This window comes from Panthera leo, chromosome C1 (assembly GCF_018350215.1).
Source record: "Panthera leo isolate Ple1 chromosome C1, P.leo_Ple1_pat1.1, whole genome shotgun sequence".
NCBI lineage: Eukaryota > Metazoa > Chordata > Mammalia > Carnivora > Felidae > Panthera > Panthera leo.
In genome coordinates, this window is record NC_056686.1 from 30,685,372 (window position 1) to 30,705,335 (window position 19,964).

The 19,964-nt window shown below is 47.8% G+C and overlaps 1 protein-coding gene and 1 long non-coding RNA gene across 2 annotated transcripts; one reads left to right on the plus strand and one right to left on the minus strand.

Annotated features, from left to right (window-relative positions):
• The first annotated feature begins 2,614 nt into the window (after positions 1-2,614).
• LOC122227711 lies at positions 2,615-19,655 on the plus strand. Its single transcript, XR_006206206.1, has 3 exons — positions 2,615-2,901; positions 8,685-8,752; positions 19,567-19,655. It is a non-coding gene; the product is annotated as an uncharacterized LOC122227711 (long non-coding RNA).
• On the minus strand, positions 8,018-13,266 carry MYCL (MYCL proto-oncogene, bHLH transcription factor). Its single transcript, XM_042952389.1, has 3 exons — positions 13,088-13,266; positions 12,246-12,750; positions 8,018-9,247 (listed from the first exon to the last, which is right to left on the minus strand). Exons 1-3 carry the CDS (start codon positions 13,166-13,168, stop codon positions 8,649-8,651), a joined length of 1,185 nt encoding a protein of 394 aa, XP_042808323.1. The 5' UTR covers positions 13,169-13,266; the 3' UTR covers positions 8,018-8,648.
• Positions 19,656-19,964: the final 309 nt, after the last annotated feature.

Sequence of the window (19,964 nt, forward strand, 5' to 3'; positions counted from 1 at the left end):
GGGGAAGTTCATAGAGAGAGGGAGACACAGAATCTGAAACAGGCTGCAGGCTCCGAGCTGTCAGCACAGAGCCCGACGCGGGGCTCGATGCGGGGCTCGAACTCACAGACCGTGAGATCATGACCTGAGCCGAAGTCCGACGCTTAACCGACCAAGCCACCCAGGCGCCCCTTAAAAACATTTTTCTTAAAAAATGTAATGTTTATTTATTTTTGAGAGAGACAAAGAGACAGAGAGACAGAGACAGAGTACAAGTGGGGGAGGGGCAGAGAGAGACTGAGACACAGAATCCAAAGCAAGCTCCAGGCTCTGAACTGTCAGCACAGAGCCCCTCTTGGGGCTTGAACTCACAAACCGCGAGATCATGACCTGAGCCAAAGTTAGCGCTTAACTGACTGAGCCACTCAGGCGCCCCTTAAAAACATTTTTTTTTTAGAAAAAAGGAGAAGCATAGGGAGATGGTTAAAGGTGAAGCCATTCAAAGTGACGCATCCAGAAAGTTCAAATGTTCAACATGGAAAGCTAGGGATGTTGTGATAGGACAGAAGGAGGAACATGCCATGGGAGGACCGAAGCATCTGTTTCCAAGGTAAGAGAAGAAAGTCGAGTTGAAGACAAACACTAGCTTTTTATTCAACCCAAGGAGCCCTAGCAGCCTGACCCCCATACTAATTAGGTATCCCAAATAAAAAATATTTCCTGTAGGATTATTTCACAATAAATTTGGTGCCTGTTTTAGGTTCCAAGGGCTGCCATAACAAATTACCACAAACCGTGTGGCTTAAACCAACAGAAATTTATTCTCTAGCAGTTCTGGACCCCAAAAGCCCAAAATCAAGGGGTTAGTAGGGCCATGCTCCCAAGCTTCCCTCTAGGAAAGAATCCCCCTTTGCCTCTTGTAGGTTCTAGCGGTTGCTGGCATTCCTTGGTTTGTGGCAGTGTGACTGCAATCTTGCCTCTGTCTTCCTATGGCCATCTTCTCTGTGTGTGTCTCTTCCAAAAATTTCCCTCCCTAGGACCCCAGTCATTGGATTAGAGCCCACCTTAATCCAGTATGACATCATCTTAACTTGATGACATCTGCAAATGCCCTATTTCAGGTCACATTCATAGGTTCTGGATAGACATGTATTTGGTGAGGGACAAAACACAACCCAGTACAGTACCTGAGTAATCACAATATTTTCCATCGGTTGCTCTTTCCATTAGCAATTGGCGGATTCAAATTTGGGAGGCCAGAATTGCTCACAACAATTAAGGTTCCCCTCCCAAGAGAGTAGAGCTCACCATGTCGTATAGTTTATGTTCCAGCTAAGGTTGAGTTATTGGGCTTTCTCCAGAGCATACCAGAATGTTCTCAAAGGGGGCTCACTTCCAGTCTTCTCAGCTCTCTAAGAGGGCCTGCACACCCACAGCAGATCCCTGAAGGCTGCAAAATCAGAGTGGGGGAAGTGCAAAAAGGAAGAAGATACAGAGCCATAAGAGCTCCTTGCCAATCCTAATCTCATGGCTCTTTCAAGGCCTATGTCTCTGGCCCCCTCTCTTTCTCAAGGCTTGGCATGTTGGGCCCTCATCATCTTTATATTCTGATGAGTCTCAAACCTGTACCATCATTTCAAACCCCTTCCTAAAGCTTTAGTATCACATCCTCAACTTCCTGTTGGGTGCTCTATTTTGTATGACCCCATCACCTCAAATCTCAAACCACAATCAGTTTCTTTCCCTGACTTCCCTATTTCAAAGAATCACAGAGAATGTTTGCTATTGAAAGGAACCTCTTAGAAATCCAGTGCAACCCCTCTTGTTTTGTAAGAATGAGACCACCCAACCAGCACATCAGACCAGATTGTTCCCCATTCCCCAGATTCCATACAGCCTTCCCACAATCCCCTCTTCCCCAACACTAGTCCCTCGGCCTAGAACACCTTCCTCTTCTTCACTTAGCCAAATGCTTCTGGGACTTCTGGTTCCAGTTATAGTCACCGTATCTCCAACAAGAACTTTCTTGATGACTCCCAAGTGCTCTCTTCCCCTTCTGAGACTTGTAGCCCTTGACTGAGCCACACACTGCCTTCTTTTGTGATGGTGTTTGCACGCTCATAAACTTCCACAAGGAACCATAGCTTCATATATCATTGCTCTCACTATTATATACACTTCAGAGAATAAGGAAACTTCTAGGACTCGGGGATATTAAGTGATTTGCCCAACATCACACAGGTACTAGGGATCCAAATCCCTGTTTTTATTTTTTTATTTATTTTTTAATTTTTTTTAACGTTTATTTATTTTTCAGACAGAGAGAGACAGAGCATGAACGGGGGAGGGTCAGAGAGAGAGGGAGACACAGAATCTGAAACAGGCTCCAGGCTCTGAGCTGTCAGCACAGAGCCTGATGTGGGGCTCGAACTCACGAACTGCCAAATCATGACCTGAGCCGAAGTCAGACGCTCAACCAACTGAGCCACCCAGGCGCCCCCCAAATCCCTGTTTTTAAACCGTTATATTATGCCATCTATACCACCTCCAGTAATTTTTTTTTTTAATCTCCATAGGATCTGGCTCCAACTCTTTATTCCAATATTCTTCTAAGTGTGACCTCAGGATTCCGCCTTCCTGCTTGTTTGTCAGCAGTGTAGATTCCCAGCTCTGACCTACTGCATCAGGTGGGGTGGGTAGATTCTTAACACATACTCAAGTTTGAGAGTCACTGCCTGAACAAAATAGGCATTTGAGGGTTTAACTGGCCAAATGGAGTCCATTGACTCCTGCTCAGTTTGAAGACACCACAGTCAGTGCCCAGGAGGACAAATGGAGGGCCCATATGTGCAACAGCATCGCAGGCTCACAGCTCCTGCCTGCTGTGGGTCATGGGATGCTACGGACCAGACAGAAGCTCAGGTCTGTGCCTGCCTTTTCTCCTCTGCCTAGCTCAGTCTCCCCAAACCCTCGCTACTCTTTCCCTGATGACCTATTGCCTCTTGAGGCATCAATATGTGCACTCCAGATTACTTTAAGTACTCCTTGTGGGAAGGCTCTTTATTTTACCACTCTCTTCTGTCACTTTTTAAATATGACTAATCTGTATTCTAGGTGTGCCTTGCTAAATGGTTTGAATAACGCTAATCATTTACTGAGCACTTACTATTGCTCACCACAACTCAATGAAGTGGGTGCTATTATTTATACCTGTTTTACAGAGGAGGAAACTGGGGCTGGGAGAAGGTAGTAATTTGCCCAAGGTGGTAGCAAAGGTGCAGCTGGAAAATGCAGGGCCAGACTTGGAACTAAGATCTGTTGGGTGAGGGAGACCACTCAACCATACTGTTTCCCACAAGTTGAAAGGCAATCCAACACTTCCTAGGCACCTCCTAGGCCCCTGGCACAGAGTGTAATTATTTAATAACTCACCTGATTAGAGACTTTAAGACCATATTTACATTTCCTGGTCCGAAGAATGGGTAATGTTAAGACAAATGTTGATCTCTTTGGCAACAGTTCCAAATAAAGACATTAACAAGGGCTGCCCACTGGGCTTAAAGTAGAAATGCTCACACCCCCAACGGAACTTTAGCTGACACATTTAGACACCTCTCGTTCACCCCTGCCCAGTCACCCACTCATCAGTCATCTGCCAACGGGTTATCTTCTCCTTAGAAAAGAACCTCTTTCTCAGTCCCTCTTATCACCTTCTAGATCAACAAAGCCATCCCCATCCTCCCCTTCTCCTTCTAAAGTGAATATTCTGGAATATCCTAACCCTGGGAGTCCTTTAGACAAATTCAGCACATCTAAGATAATTCAACCTGTCTCATTCCCCCCCAATATTCCCTGCCAACAGAGGCAAGAATTAGCACACACTTTAGCTTTTTATTGTCTAACACAGAAGATGGCCTGTCTTTTCTATACTAAGTGTGGCTTCTCAGCTGCCCCTTATTGTCTATGTGCAGAGTCCCTGAGGTATACTATTCCCAGTCAAACCTAATTTGTAGAAATTGTCCTCCAAAATCCAGGAATAAACTCCCAGCTATTTTCAGACAAAGATAGAGGTAGGAGTCTGTAGAAATGAGCTAGGAAGGAGCTTAAAATACTTCACATTCCAGAAACACCCTCCCTTCCCCCCAGGAGATGGCTTTATTCCCTCTCCTTTCTCAGCAGAGTTACACTCAAAAGAGCTGAAGTTTGGAGTCAGGCAGCTGGCACTAGCTGTGTGGGCTTAGACAAAGGATTTCAATGTCTCGAGTCTTCAGTTTGTTCATCTGTGAAATGGAACTGACGCCACCCTGTTCTCCAGGTTATTGCGAGAATTGAGATATGTAAAACAACTAACACTGGGGGTCCCTGCTGTTTTACAGAGGGCTCATGATTTCTTTCGAGGCCTAGGAAAGGGAGAGGAATCCTACAAATTAGTCTTTTGACAAATGGCATCAAAAAAGAAGGATGAATATACTGGGAGCAGAGTGACAAGAACTGAAAGAGGGAACTGAAGTTTTAAGAAAACAGTCCCAAGAACGCAAGTCTATGTTTATCAAACAGCTACTTACAAACTAGGTTCCCTGGCTTAGAGACAGTGGGGGGTTGAGTGGAAAGTTTACCTGACAAGAGACTGGGTTTGGGACTCTGGTTTTGTTATGTGACCTTGAGCAAGAAACTGCCCTAGGCTCCAGTACTGTGTGGCAGAGGTTGCATACTTGTGATGAGGGTCACTTTGTAAACGTGAGGAATTTATAGGAAGTTTTTGACTCTACTCAGGCTCCGTAAGAGAGAGGGAGAGCAACCAGGTCTCAGCTGTAAAGGATTAGCCGAGGCAAAGTGGCCTTCTTCCACCATGATGTGCTCGGCCTTTCTGAACAGCAACTGTTTGCTTTCACAGTCCCAGAAGGGGCCTCGTTGGGGCAAGATTAACCCACCCAGCCCACAAATGTGGCAGAGTGACTGGTCATGGAACATTTGCTCCACTCCATCCCAATAAATGGCAGGCGCAATGGCCCCACGGAGAGACAATTCCAACAAGCAGTTAAGTGATGAAATTCCATGTTTCCCTCCTCCACACACCCCATGCTAACAAAACCAGCTGTCATTATTATGTAGTGGTTGAGACCTCTGGCTGTGGAGATAGGCAAAAGCGAGTTTAGATCCCAACTCACTGACTTACTAGCCAAGTAACTGAGTAACTTTGGGCAGGTTTGTTTTACTTTTACAGAGGTTTTTTTTTTTTTTTTTTTTAATGTTTATTTATTTTTGACAGAGAGAGACAGAACATGAGAGGGGGGGCAGGGGCAGAGAGAGAGAGAGAGACACAGAATCCAAAGCAGCCTCCAGGCTCTGGATGCGGGGCTCGAACTCACAGACTGCGAAATCATGACCTCAGCTGAAGCTGGATGCTCAACCAATGGAGCCCCCCAGGCGCTCCAAGTTTTATTTTGCTTTTAGAACCTCAGGTTCCAGGGTGCCTGCGGGACTTGGTCGGTTGAATGTCCGACTTTGGCTCAGGTCATGGTCTCATGGTTCTTGAGTTTGAGCCCCGCATCAGGCTCGCTGCTGTCAGTACAGAGCCTGCTTTGGGTCCTCTGTCCCCACCCCTCCCTCATTTATGCTCTCGTTCTCAAAAGTGAATAAATATTTATTACGGAAAAAAAAAAAAAGAACCTCAGGTTCGTCTTCTGTAACCCTGTCACACAGTTGGTCGTGGTGTAACATGAAGGAGGGGGCAGAGTGCTTTGACATAGGCAGTGTTCTATCAGGAACAGCTGTTATTCAATTCTCCCCTCCTGCGTGTAGGGCAAGTTTAGGAAGACTACGGGAGGGAAGAGGAGCCTTCATTTGCTTTCATTGAGGGAGAAAGAAAAAAAATCGTATTACATCACAAAATCTTAGCGAATTTTTAAGATATCCTGCATGGTCATCATACCACCAAGGTAAGAACCTGGTACCACCCAAAAGAATATAAGGCTTCACACTTTAAGAAAGGGGTTTAGGGGCACCTGGGTGGCTCAGTCGGTTAAGCGGCCAACTTCGGCTCAGGTCGTGATCTCGCGGTCCGTGAGTTCTAGCCCCGAGGGGGCTCTGTGCTGACAGCTCAGAGCCTGGAGCCTGTTTCAGATTCTGTGTCTCCCTCTCTCTCTGCCCCTCCCCCGTTCGCGCTCTGTCTCTCTCTGCCTTTCAAAAATGAATAAATGTTAAAAAACATTAAAAAAAAAAAAGAAAGAAAGGGGTTTAAAAATCTACTACTTCATGAATACCTGTCACCCCCCTGGGCAGGAGCATTTATCCCCATTTTACAGATAAGGAAACTAGGGCTCAGAAAGGTAAAGCTAAAAGGCACAGAGCAAGTGGTGGAGCTGGGATTTCAAACCTTCTGAAGCTCAAATTCCACTCTCTTTGCAATTCACAAGAGAATGCCACGTTCACGGACTATACCACGGACCGAACCTACATTGTTTAGACATGTCTGAAATGGCATTTCAGGAACCCGAAGTGGAATGACCTGGTTAGCAACATGGTTAGAGAAATGCAACCCTCTGGATCGCTGGTGGTTACCCCGAAACTGTTTTCCTTGGCTCAGGGGGACTTGGCTGGCATAAGGTGCCCCCACTCTGACATGTTTGAGAAATCTTTTATTAGCAGAGGTCTCAGAAGGCAACATTTTAAAATCAGGCAATTGATAACCACAACTAAATACAAAATTTCAGGTAAACTTGCCTTTCAAAATAAACCAGACTCTTGCAACAGGAGAATTGCCCAAGAGATTTTTGTGTTTTTTTTCTTGTACAAAACAATTAACACCACTTTGCAAAAGGCATACAAAAATACAGTATTAAAAAAAAACAAAACAATAAAACAAACCACTGCTCCCAGCCTAATACCCAACAGCAGCTTATACACAAGCTATTCAGGTGATACATCAGTAACCTACGTCCCACCTGTTCTCCAAAGACAGTTCCAGAAGACAGTTGGCTCCCGAAAACCATACTCCAGAAGGTAGAGAGATTTTTTCCAAATTTCCACTGGGGTTCTCTGAGGCCAGAAAACGACCTCAGAAACAGACCACTGTGCATAATAAGTTTGGAAGTAGCAGCTGGCTTTCCAGAGCCACAGACAGTGCTCTACCCGCCCCCCCCCCCCCCCCCCCCCCCCCCCCCCAATTTCAAAACCACAGCCAGTAGGCACCTGCTGCCCTGGGCAGAGTTCTGGAGGGGTTGATCTTTCTTCCAGGCCAGGCTTTGGGGCTCCTGAGTTGCCCACATGACACCTGTTGGGTTAGAGGTCTTTCCAAACTGGAGGCTGCACCTGGAGTCCACTTGGAGGTGGGCTGTTCACCTGGGGCAAAATCCGTCATGGTCAGCGAAGCAGAGCTCCTGGAAGCTCCTTTAGAACCCAGCAGGAAACTAGTCCACCTTCTGGAGCACTGGATGAGTCCCAGCAGCTCTCCCAGCAAGAACTGCAGTAAGGCCCGGACTCTGGGAAACAGATCTGACTCATATCAGGCTGGCAAGGGGCCCAAGGTGGGTGCAGGGCCAGCAAGCTCTTTGGGAGTTGCACTAGGACAGTTTGCAGGGTTCTAGTAGAACTTCAGACTTACCAGTCAGAGACTGAGAGGAGAGGGAAGTAGGAAAGAGGAAGTGGTATAGTTCTCCCTCTGGATGTGCCTGACATCTGCCTTGAGAAAAGATTCCAAGATGGAAAACACCTGGGCAGATCACAAGTTCACAGCCAGGACTCCAAGCCTTCCTCAGGCCGCAGGCTAGGACCCATTTCCCAGTGTCTTAGGGAAATATTTCTGACCTGTGGGAAAGGGGTGCAGGAGAGCCCATTGCATAACAAAGGCAGAAGAAAACAAAAAAGTCCCTTGTGAGGACAGAATGGTTTCTCCCTCAGAGGAAAGGGCCCACAGGGCTTTGAGACAAAGAAACTAGAGGCCAAGCTCTTTAAATGTTCTCAAGGTCGCAGCATTTAGAGTGGGAGGAGGGGTGTCAGCTAACATCACAATATATATATGTATATATGTGTATATACATATATATACACACATATATATATATATATGTATATACACATATATATTAAAGGTTTCCAACTCCTCAGCTACTGTAAAGTGTCTGACAGTGAGGTAATGGTCCATGTTGATCAAGTCTGTGAGCTTGTCTTCACCCAAGACAGCTCGTGTGTCTCCTGGAAAAAAGAGCCTCAGGGAGAGCGTCCGGGCCCAGCTGTCCTAGCATCACCCCAGAGACACCAGTGGGAGCATCCTTTCCCAGCCTAAAGCTCATCCGGAGTGTGAGATTTCATGCAGGCTGGAACCCACCCCCCTCAACGTCCACCACCTGTTGCATAGCATCTGTCAGGCTTTTCTTCCGAGCTAGTGAGCTAGGCACCCCAGGCTCCTCAGTCAGCTGCCTGCCTGAGAAGCCAAAGGCGCCAGAGAGCACCCAGTGCTCCCCTGAGTCAGGGAAGAGGGAGAGCTGGGTTCCCAAGTTTCCAAGAATGCAAGCCCTTAAGAGTGTGTGCACCGGCTGTTCTGCATCCTGGAATCTACTGTTCAGACTGTCCCACCGTAACCAAAATGTGCAAATTACTAAGGGGGAGAGGGCAGATTAAAAAATAAACTCAGGTCTTTGTAAGACAGAGCAGTCAGGCTTTTTGGTCACTTAGTAGCCACTGAGGTACGCAATTCTCTTCTGCAGTTGCTGCTGCCGACATCGGAGCTGCCTTTTCTCCGTGGCCATCCTCTTCTCGGCCCCCACCAGGGCTTGTAAGTATTCCAAGGCCTTACTCAGGATCACCACTTTGGGGGCCTTGGAGCAGCTGGCCAGGGTGGGTACCTGGTCTCTCAGGGCCAAGAACCTAGAACGGAGGTCATTCCGTCGTTTGCGCTCCAGGAAGTTGTGATTCTTCCTCTTGGTCACGTCCTCGGTGTCAGAACTGACAGGTTTGGGGTGGCAGGACTGGGGAGCCTCGCTTTCTACAGGTGGGGGACTCACAATCTCTTCATCTACCTCCTCTTCCTTTTCTTCTGGGGCATCTTTCTCCAGAGCCTCTTCTTGGGGACCTCTCTCGGGAGCCCCTCCTTGGGAACAGCTTTCTGGAGGAAAACGGGCGGCATAGTTGTGCTGCTGCTGATGGATGGAGATGTGGAAGTGTTTCATGCAGGGGTCCAACGGGTCTGCCCGCACCGTGATGGTGACTGGCTTCCGTACGCCCAGGGACTGTCTCTTCTCCACTGTCACAACATCGATTTCTTCACCCTCTGTCCAAGAAGAGAGATCCAGAGAAGAAACACATCCCATGAGAAACCCACACACACACACACACACACACACACACACACACACACACAGACCCTATGCTGAGGCTCGGGAAAAGAGGGGACATTTCCCCCATTTAGATATAAACAAATTGAAATGAGGAGAAAGACAACTGATTCATTTGTAATGGAGTAAGGGCAGCATGAGGAAAGGAGGGGAAATAAGCAAGAAGGAAAATATTCTCCAATTTCCTTTTGCACAGCAAGGCTTAGATAAGAACAAAAGGCAGACCCAAGCCAACAGCCCCCAGTCTGCACAGGCGCTCCCCTCCCCCACCGAGGGGATGGAGAGAAAGAGCTATCGGCCTGGGACAAAGTTTAGCTATAAAGATCTTCCCCAGTCGGGCTCTTTCAAGCCCCATCAGAATTGTAAATGAGGGGTCTGTGGGCCGAGCTGCCCTTTGTTCCTGCCCAGCACAGTCTGCACTTGGGGAATTGTTACTTTTCACAAGTTATAAATCCTATTATTCCCCCACCTCTCTATTCTGCCATCCCTTTCAGCTGAAGATTTGGAGAAGGGAGGGCTACATATAACCCATCCCTCCTCACCCACAGAGGGGAGGGAAAGGGTTTCTCTCAGGAGCATTTTGCTCCTGGTTTCAATGGGTTTCTAGTCATCCATCATTTATAGGTCGCCTGCCCCACCCCCTTCCCTGGACCAGAAGAGGGTTGGATTTGTAATAGCAGGTCGGAAAAAGCTGCAGGAACTTCACAAAGGTACAAGCGACCATTTCCAAGCGACCTGTGCCGGGGGCAGGGAACTGAGCAGCAACAGAATGTCCCAGTACAAGGGCCAAAACACCAAGAGACCTGGAGATGCCTGGACATGCCCCCGTCATTCCCTGGCTCAAAGGTCTCTTAGGCTACCCAACCAGGAGAGTGCAATTAGGGGAAAGTCTTCCTGCCTCACGTTTTGCAGCCCCCACACAGAAGGCCACCTTCATGCATTTCAGCCTGACAACAGAAGAGCTCAGTTCCCTCGGCCTCTTTTGCATATCAGGATCCTTGAGCCCCTTTGTCAGGAAGGCTTCCATTGTGTGGACAATCGCATTATTTCTCCATTAATAAAACCTGACCATTCAGCCCTCCTGGCCACAAGGCCTGTGATTGGCTGGATAAGCTGTGTTTGGAATGCTGTTTTACCCAGCCCCTAACCCCTATTGGCTGAGCCTTGCCGTCAGTCACTCTCCCCACCGCCCCCCCCTCATTGTTTGCAATCTGTTGCATTTTGTTCTGGGCCATGTGGCCTGTGAGTGAACCAGTGGCTTGCAAACAGGTTCAGGTTAAAGGGCAAGTCAGAAAAGGATTCAGGAAGCTTTCCCACATCCCAAACTTTTAATATTTCAGTGTTAAACCTCATAGCTGGTAAGGTTCTTCTTAAGGAAGAAATAATGTAGGGCACCATTCTTTCCAGAGATGGTCTAACTCTACCCAGACAAGAAAATGCCCTCCGCTGGACAATCAAGTCCAACCCTCTTATGTGCAGAGGGAGAAACTGAGATCCAGACCAGCCAAGTCCACACATCACCTCTGTAATGTTCTGAATCTCAAACTAAGATCTCCAAAGTCCCCAAACAATGCTCTTTCCACTCTACCACTCCATCAGCTTTTGTAGAGATATATCTTTATTGGTTTCTTGATCTCAAACTCCCATTCCAGCCATCAAACAAACACAAGCTCTTGGTGTTGAAAGCAAGCAGGTTAAAAATGACCTTAACACAGTGGACCAAAAAAAAAAAAAAAAAAAAGGAAAATTGACTTTTAATTTCTTGTTATCCTTATTCCCCCCCCCTCCCCCCGCAAGTATATGACAACTTCCATATCCACTCCCACTTCCCTCTCAAAAGGTCATGTAAAAGTTATTCTTAAAAGCTATGGCAAATTTTCTAGATCCTGATTTACCTGATGCTAGTCAGTTGGCACCCTATAAAAGCACCCTCTCCAGTCTTTCTTCTGGGTAGAGGTCTAAAAGGCAAGGCTAAGAACAGGATGCTGAAGTCTGCACTTAGTGAGGTTTAAATTTGCATCCAAGAATGGGGGAGGAGGCTGGAGCTCCATATCTGTGACCCCAGCACCTAGTCAGAGCTTGGCACCACTCAGCGGCCAGGGAACATTTGTTGAATGCAAGGAAGTAGCTACAGAGAGCCCACAGGTGAAATTAGGAGGGAGCTAGAGGAACACCTTTCCAACTCAGGCCAAAGCAACAAAGCAAAGTGTAGCTCCTCTAGGATAAGCTACCATGAAGACCCTCCAAACATCAAGGAAGCAGTGCCTGGATGCAATGGAGGATTGGGCAAAAGATGGGGCTCACTTCTAGTGACTTCCTATTTCCAAGCCTCGGTTTTCCCATCTGTTAATGGGGAGCATTCATTGCTCTGCTACCTATCTGTGGGTGATTGTGTGGTGTACAAATGGTAAGGGGTGGGAGGTGCAATGGGAGGGCATTATTGCCCTTTTAAAGTAAAGCAGACAGGAGACTAGATTTTTTAAAGGGTGAAGGCTTTGGCTTTGCACAAAAGGCTCCTCAGCTTCCTCTCCCTAAGGGAGTGTGAGTTTCCCAGGGAAAGTGGCAGCAACAAAAAACTTCAAGCCTGGAGTAACCCTTAAGAGACCCTTCTAGCCTCCGGAGGAAAGAAATCCCCTACAGTCCAATCCTAGTATTGTCCTCCCTAAGCGCTAAGCCTCACCCTGTCTCCCTTGTCCCCTGGGGCTCCAATCATCATCGAAAGGACGCTGGCTCCCACGCCACTTCTTCAAACTGTTTACTAACACACCCACGTGCCAGACAGACACTGCTGAGGGCTACACCGGCGGCTTCAGCCACAGAAAGGGGGAGGTGGCCGCGGGGCTTGCGAAGACCCAATGCCTGACCTCAGACAGCGACAGAGTATTGGCCACCCTTGGGGTGCCCCCCTCTTAGATGGCCCGGGGCGGTCCTTACCCGAGTCGCTTGGGCTCTCGGACCCCGAGCAGGCCTGGGTCTTGGGCTCGCCCAGCGGACAGGGGGCAGCGGGAGCCGGGTTGCCGGCCTCGAGGCTGGGAGCGCAGTCTGGGGCGGCGGGCGCCTTGGGCGGGTTCCCCCGGGGTGCGCCGGCGGCGAGCCGGTCGCTCACCGCTCTCTCTAGCCGTTCCCGGGCGGAGAAGCCGCTCCACATGCAGTCACGGCGGATGATGGAGGCGTAGTTCCTGCCCCAAGCTTTCGAATGGCCCCGGGATTCCGCCTCGTCCCCGGCGCCCCCTCCGGGCCACGGCTCCGGGGGACCGATTCCAGGGGCTGAGTCCCCGGCGCCGGGACCCGAGCCCCAAGGCGGCGACGTGGGGGGCGACGGCACCAGCTCGAATTTCTTCCAGATGTCCTCACTGGGCGCCGTGGAGCGGTAGAAATCTTCCCCGCAGTCATAGTCGTAGAAATAGTGCTGGTACGAGTCGAAGTCCATGTCCGCTCCCTGCGGGAGGGAAGGGGACCGGCTGACTGGGGTGCGGGCCGAGGGAGGCGTCCCCGGGTCCGCCAGCACAGCCGGTTGCCAGGCTCTCGTCCCTCCCCAACCTCCCGGCTGGCAGCCCGCGCCCTTCCCTCGCGTCCCGGGAAGCCCAGCCCCGGGTCGGCGTGCCCAAGGAAGAGGCTCACAGCGCGCGGACGGGGCTGCGGGGAGCGAGTTCAAAGCAAACTTTGCCAGCGCCGCCCGGAGCGCAGCTCCCAGGGCCCGGCCGGGCCGGGCGGGGGCGCGCTGTGCCCAGGAGGCAGCCTGCAGCCCGCCCCCCCTCGGCCGCCTGTAGCCTCACCTCGCTCCGGCCGCCCGCCACCTGGAGCGGACCGGCTCCCCGCCGGCTCGGGGCAGCCCGGCAGCCCGCACACAGGCACATGCGCGCCACCGAGCGCGCGGCCCGCACTCAAGAACGCGCCCCCCGCGCGCGCGCCCCCGACCTCGCTCGCGCACGGCGGCCCGGACGCTCCCGGGATCCGCGCGGGAGCGCGAGATGCAGGCGCATTGTTTCCGGCTGCCTTATATCTCGTCGCGTTCCCTGAGCTCTGGGACCGGGGGCGGACCCTACGGGACAGGCCCCGCCCCCGCCCCGCCCCCGCCCCGCCGCCGACAGGTGGGGGCGGTGGAGTCTCCGCCCCACCGCTCTTGGCTGCTTTCTCCCGCTCCAGTCTATTCCCTGGACCCCCCCCTCCCCCCCACCAAAAAAATGAATTGCATGCTGGGGAGTGCAGGGCAAGGAGCGAGCTGACACGGCTTGGCAGTCGACAAGTGGAGGCGTGACTCTCCAGCTAGGCCCGGGCGGTCCGCACCGCGCAAACTAAAGTCGCCCTCCTTGCCCACCCTGAGCTAGGCAGTGGAGCTACTCCCTGCCCCGCCCCTCGAGGCAGCTTCGCGGGTTTAGTTCAGGTGCGTCTGCCCCGCAGTCCGGGTGGAGGTTGGGGAGGGGACAGGCACACCTCCACCGCGCCACCTGGCGGCCCTCAGCCCTGAACTGGGGGCTGGTCCTGGGTATCCTCTTCATAACCCGTTGACAGATTTCTTTACCGCGGTGTTCCAAGCCGGTACCTCAGACAAGCGAGGTAGGAAGATTCCGGACTTTGGAGCGTGAAACTTAACCTTTCTGAGCTTCAGTTCCATCTATAAAATAAAGGGATGGAACAGTTACTTTACGGGGTTGTTGTAAGGATTTCTTTAAGAAGATAGAGTAGAGAGGGCTCCTGGGTGACTCAGTGGGTTAAGCGTCTGACTTGGGATCTCACTGTTCCTGAGTTCAAGCCCTGGGTTGGGCTCTGTGGTGACAGCTCAGAACCTGGAGCCTTCTTCAGATTCTGTGTCTCCCTCTCTCTCTGCACTGTCTCTCTTTCTCTCAAAAAATAAATAAACAGGCTCTGGGCTGATGGCTCAGAGCCTGGAGCCTGCTTCCGATTCTGTGTCTCCCTCTCTCTCGGCCCCTCCCCCGTTCATGCTCTGTCTCTCTCTGTCTCAAAAATAAATAAAACGTTAAAAAAAAAAAAATTAAAAAAAAAAAATAAAAAAAAAATAAACATTTAAAAAAAAAAAAAAGATTGATTAGGGAAGGGAACTAGGCCAAGAAAAGAGGCAAGTTAAACAGACTTAGCCCTAGTGAGTGCACTGGTGGTAAAGAGAATTCCGCCCCCCCTCCCCTGGTCGAGGTCAGAGCTGTCTCCCTTTCCTTACACCACACCCAAAACAGCTCTGTAAGAGCTGCAGTACTAGAGGAAAGAAAATGAGAATTTGGAGTCTGGAAACCTCATTCAAGCCCTTGCTTTGCTATTTGCTAGCTGTGGGGCCAAGTCATTTGAAGTCTCTGTTTGCTTATCTGTAAAATGGGACCATTGCTTGCAGCTGCATCTCTGGCCAAGACGATGGACATATAAGCCTTTTGTGTCATCTTCTATGCAGACTACTTTTAGTGGAAGAAGAAAAGCCAAACTGTATGGTCATTCCATTTAGGCCAAATAATTTGGGATAGCAGCCAACACATCTAGAATGTTCTATGTGGCATTCAAGGTCTGGTCACTGTCTATAGTCACCAACCAGATCGCCTGCTGTCTCTTTCCCTCCCACTCCTATGGTCTAAGAACACCAAACTATTGGCATCGAAGCAGAGGGAAGTGAGAAGTGCAAGCAGTTCACTGTGTTTGGAGTGTACACAAAGTGTGAGTTGACATATGGGTTGGGAGAAAAGGCAGGGAAGATGACACCCTCAGTTTTGACTATATTGGATCTAAAATGCATGTGGGACACTGTTGACGGCAGCAACTAGTTTGTACTAGCTTTGGTTTTGTTTTTGTTTTTTTAATTTTTTAAAATTTATTTTTGAGACAGAGAGAAACAGAGCATGAGCTGGGGAGGGGCAGAGAGAGAGGGAGACACAGAATCCAGAGCAGGCTCCAGGCTCTGAGCTGTCAGCACAGAGCCTGACACGGGGCTTGAACTCACAGAGTGTGAGATCATGACCTGAGCTGCAGTCGGATGCTTAACCAACTGAGCCACCCAGGCACCCCAGTTTGTACTAGCTTTGTAACCTTAGCACCTAGAATAACTTCTGGCAGATGTTTGTGGACTTACTGAGTGACTCAGCCAACCATATTTTATTGAGACAGCCTGTGTGCCCTGCTTTGTGCTGAATGAAGGCACAGATCTGAAAGGCTCCAGTTTTGGTTGTAGTCCTAAGGCAGAAGGTTTGGAACCGTCTTTTGGTAACTTGCTCTCTGGTCCACAGATGTCTGAGATGCTTGCTATACCAGTCAGGATTCTTGGTTATAAATGACAGAAACCAACCCTAGATAAATTTCTGCATAAAATAACTTTATTGGAAGGATTTGGGATACAGAATCCACAGAAGGCTTGGAAAATGAGCCTTCTTTATCTAGATGGTTCATTGCAGTAGGTGATACCCACGAGATGACCCCACCTCAAGAACCAGGATAAAGGGGTGCCTGAGTGGCTTAGCGGGTTAAGCATCTGACTCTTGGTTTCGGCTCAGGTCCCAAATCACAGTTCTGTACTGACAGTGTGGAACCTGCTTTGGATTCTCTCTCTCTCTCTCTCTCTGCCCCTTCCCAATTCATTCTCTCAAAATAAATAAATAAACTTTAAAAAGGTAAAAGTATAATTTATATATTAAAAAAAACAGAACTAGGATAAAGGAAATGAAGTTGTCCCTGTGAGTTGGGCTGCTCCTTCACTTTGCCCACTTTGTTTAATATATGTCTTCCTTACCAGGCTGTAAACTTAATCAGGCAGGGACAACTGTCACTCTTGTTGGCCACTGTAACTCTAGAGCTTAGAACAGAGCCTGGCACATCATGGGTGCTTTGTAAATGTGTTGCCTGTTTGAGTGGATATAAGTCTCTGATGCTACAGAGATGTGCCAACATATCTGATGGAGACAGAATAACTGTCAGGCCTAGTCTAGACTGAATAAAGGTATTAAAGTAGCTGAAGAACGAAGGTTCCAGTTAGGAGTCTGCATTGCCAATGAAGCACAGAGCAGTAAGAGTTGTCAAAGCAACCATCAGAGTGTCTATCCTAGCGCTGTCCGGACACAACGATGCTGGTCCAAGAACAAGGGAGAAAGAGGCCTCATGGTTTGAAATCACCCAATTCACCCCCCACCTCACTAGTTCTTTGGATTACCAAGCAACCTGCTGAAAACCACTCTATTTCTTATGTAGATCCACCCTTAGGGAGATAATGCACTCATCGGCAAACAAGAAAAACGTCTGCTTCAAAGCCCCACTTCCCCTTATAAATTAATGAACTGGCATCTGATGGGAAATATCAGTCTCATGAGCCTGGTTAATGTGTATCTGTTCCACAGAGATGCTGCTGCTTTTAAGGCTAACAGCTTTGGTTTTTGAGGTGATATCAGCACGCAGGGTGGTGATAAATTCTCCAGCATAACAAATGCTACCCTAGGGACACTCAACTTTTCACTTCCTTTCTTTTTCTTTCTTTTTTTTTTTTTCCTAATGTTTATTTATTTTGAGAGAGAGAGTGAGAGAGGCGGAGAATCCCAAGCAGGCTCCGCGCTGTCAGCACAGAGCCCAATGTGGGGCCCGATCCCAAAAAACCTGAGGTCATGACCTGAGCTGAAACCTAGAGTCAGACACTTAACTGATTGAGCCACCCAGGCACCCCTTCCTTTATGTTTCTTAAAACATGTTAAATCAAAATAATACATACACATGGTTTTTAAAAATCAACAAAGTGTATGACAAGATTAAAAAAAAAAAGCAGTCTTCTGCCCTGCCCTCACCACCCCTGATTCTCACTCCCCACAAGCAACTACTTTTTTAGATTTTTTTTTTGGTCCCTAATATTTACTTCCATATTTTGACCAATATAATCTATTTTTCTTGATTTTTTAAAAAGTTCACTTACTTATTTTGAGAGAGAGAGAGAGAGAGTGAGTGAGCAGGGGAGGAGCAGAGAGAGGATCCCAAGCAGGCTCCGCACTGTCAACACAGAGCCCAACGCGGGGCTCAATCCCCAAAATGTGAAATCATGACCTGAGCCAAAACCAAGAGCCAGACACTTAACCGACTGAGCCATCCAGGCACCCCTATTTATCCTGATTTAAAATAGATTCTACAATAGAAGATGATGTAGCTCTTATATTTCCCTTCCCACATACTTGGTCTTCCCTTATTCTCCCAGTAAAATTATAGTTAGATGTTTTTTAATGTTTATTTATTTTTGAGAGAGAGAGACAGAGTGTGAGCAGGTGAGGGGCAGAGAGAGAGGGAGACACAGAATCTGAAGGAGGCTTCAGGCTCGGAGCTGTCAGCACAGAGCCTAATGTGAGGCTTGAACTCACAGACCACGAGGTCATGACCTGAGCCAAAATTGGAGGCTTAACTGACTGAGCCATCCAGGTGCCCCTAGATTTTAAAATATTAGTTACAATATTTTGACTATGTGACTATGGAACACTCTGACTATATTTCTTTTCTTGTATACTTTTTTCAGAGTTAAATTCTTTCATTTTTTATCTTTTGTTTAGATTTATATTTGTTTATTCATTATATATATCATATATATATTATATATTATACATATACAATTTAACCCTACACATTCCCACCTGGAGGTACAAAGATCACTTCATATGGTCAAACACATCAGGTAGTCAATCTATCAGTTCCATGTTTTTCTTGGAAACATACCTCCTGGAACCTTTTATCTTCCTATTCTAATCTGAATTTGTTGGTGTCTAGGCCTACTTCACAACTGTCATCAAGCAAGTTCCCTTCACCATCATCCTGGACATTCCCTTCGCTTCTCTCCTGTGTTGGCTCCCCTGTTTTCTGGAACTCATTGCTTTTTCTTTCTTAATTTACTTCCTCACATTGTTGGAGCCATCCTTCTGCAGCTGTCTGGGAAAGTGTCCTTGGGAAGTAAAATTTTGAGACCTTGCCTTTCTCAAATTGTGTTTATTATACCTTCATCTTTGGTTGATAGTATGGTTGGGTATAGAATACCAAATTAGAAATAATTTTCCTTCAAAAATTTAAAGGTATTGCTTTCCTGTTTCTTAGAAACCAATGTTGCTATTGAGGTGGATATCATTTGAAGTTTACTTATTTATTTATTTTTAATAATTTCTATACCTAACGTAGGACTTGAACTCATGACCCCAAGATCAAGAGTCTCATGCTTTTCTGACTGAGCCAGCTAGGTGCCCTGAGGCTGATGTTTGAACTACAAACAAAGCTTTGTAGATGACCTGTTTCTTTGGAAGCTTTTAGGGTGTGCTCTTTGTCTCTAACATTCTGAATTTTTTCATTGATATGCCTTGGTATGGGTCTATTGTATAATAAAGAGTTTGATTGGCCCTTGTCCCTGTCCCTGGAGGGGAAATAAATCCTTGGAAATTCCCAAGCAATAGGACTTTCTTTGTTATTCATAATGGGCCCTGATAGTTTATGCTAATGGATTACTCATGGTGGCCCTCTAGATAGTTGATATCAGCTCAGGTCATGACCCCGGGATCGTGGGATTAAAGCCCAAGTCAGGCTCTACACTGAGCATGGAGCCTGCTTAAGATTCTCTCTCTCTCACTGCGCCTCTCCTCTACCCATGATCTCAGTCTCTCTAAAATAAAAATAAAAATAAATAAATAAATTTTAGGGGCTCCTAGGTGGCTCAGCTGATTAAGTGTCCAACTCTCGGTTTTGGCTTAGGTCATGATCTTATGGTTCCTTAGATCAAACCTTGCATCAGGCTCTGTGCTCTCTGGAGCCTGCTTGGGATTCTCTCTCTCTCCCTCTCTCTCTCTCTCTCTGCTCCTCCTCAGTTCATGTTCTCTCTCTCTCTCTCTCTCTCTCTAATTAAATAAACTTAAAATTTTTTTTAAAAATTTTTAATTAGAAAAAAAAGAGGGGCACCTGGGTGGCTCAGTTGGTTGAACAACTGACTTCGGCTTCGGTCATGATCTCATGGTTTGTGAGTTCGAGCCCCACATAGCGTTCTTTACTGACAGCTCAGGGCCTGGAGCCTGTTTCAGAATCTGTGACTCCCTCTCTCTCTGCTCCTTCCCTGCTCACACTCTGTCTCTGTCTCTCAAAAAATAAATAAGTGTTAAAAATAAATAAAGAAAGAAAGAAAGAAAGAAAGAAAGAAAGAAAGAAAGAAAGAAAGAAAGAAAACTAGACACTGAAGTTCAGGTGAGCTTTCCTGGTGAGCAATGCTATGTGTATGTTATTACACATACGTGTATTGACAGGGTGATGCATTCTGACTCCACAGGAAGAAGACATTGGAAGTTTCCTGTTTGGGACCCTCCAAGACCTTGCCTATGTGTCTCTTCTTTTTGCTGATCCTGATTTGTATCCTTTTTGCCATAATAAATCTGTAACCATTAGTATAGCATTTTCTTGAGATCTGTGAGTTGTTCTAGTGAATTATCAAACCTGAAGGGGTGGTGAGAACTCCTGAATTTGTAGCAGTTGGTCACTAGTGTTGGTGGCCTGGGAAGCCCTGAGATTGCAGCTGGTGTCTGAAGTTAAGATAGTCTTATGGAGGACTGTGCCCTTAACCTGTGCAGTTTGAACTAACTCTAAACAGTTAGTGTCAGAAATGCATCTTTTTGCATTCTTTGCCCTAAGTTTTAAAATCTGGAAACCCATTCACTCTGTAATTATATT

Bases quoted from the DNA above. Each gene is read 5' to 3' on its own strand.
- MYCL (XM_042952389.1), bottom strand. From the start codon at position 13,168: ATGTGCCTGTGTGCGGGCTGCCGGGCTGCCCCGAGCCGGCGGGGAGCC. The intron at 12,751-13,087 runs GTGAGGCTACAG...TCCCTCCCGCAG, and splicing joins TGGCGGGCGGCCGGAGCGAG to GGAGCGGACATGGACTTCGA. The intron at 9,248-12,245 runs GTAAGGACCGCC...CTTCTTGGACAG, and splicing joins CGAGAGCCCAAGCGACTCGG to AGGGTGAAGAAATCGATGTT.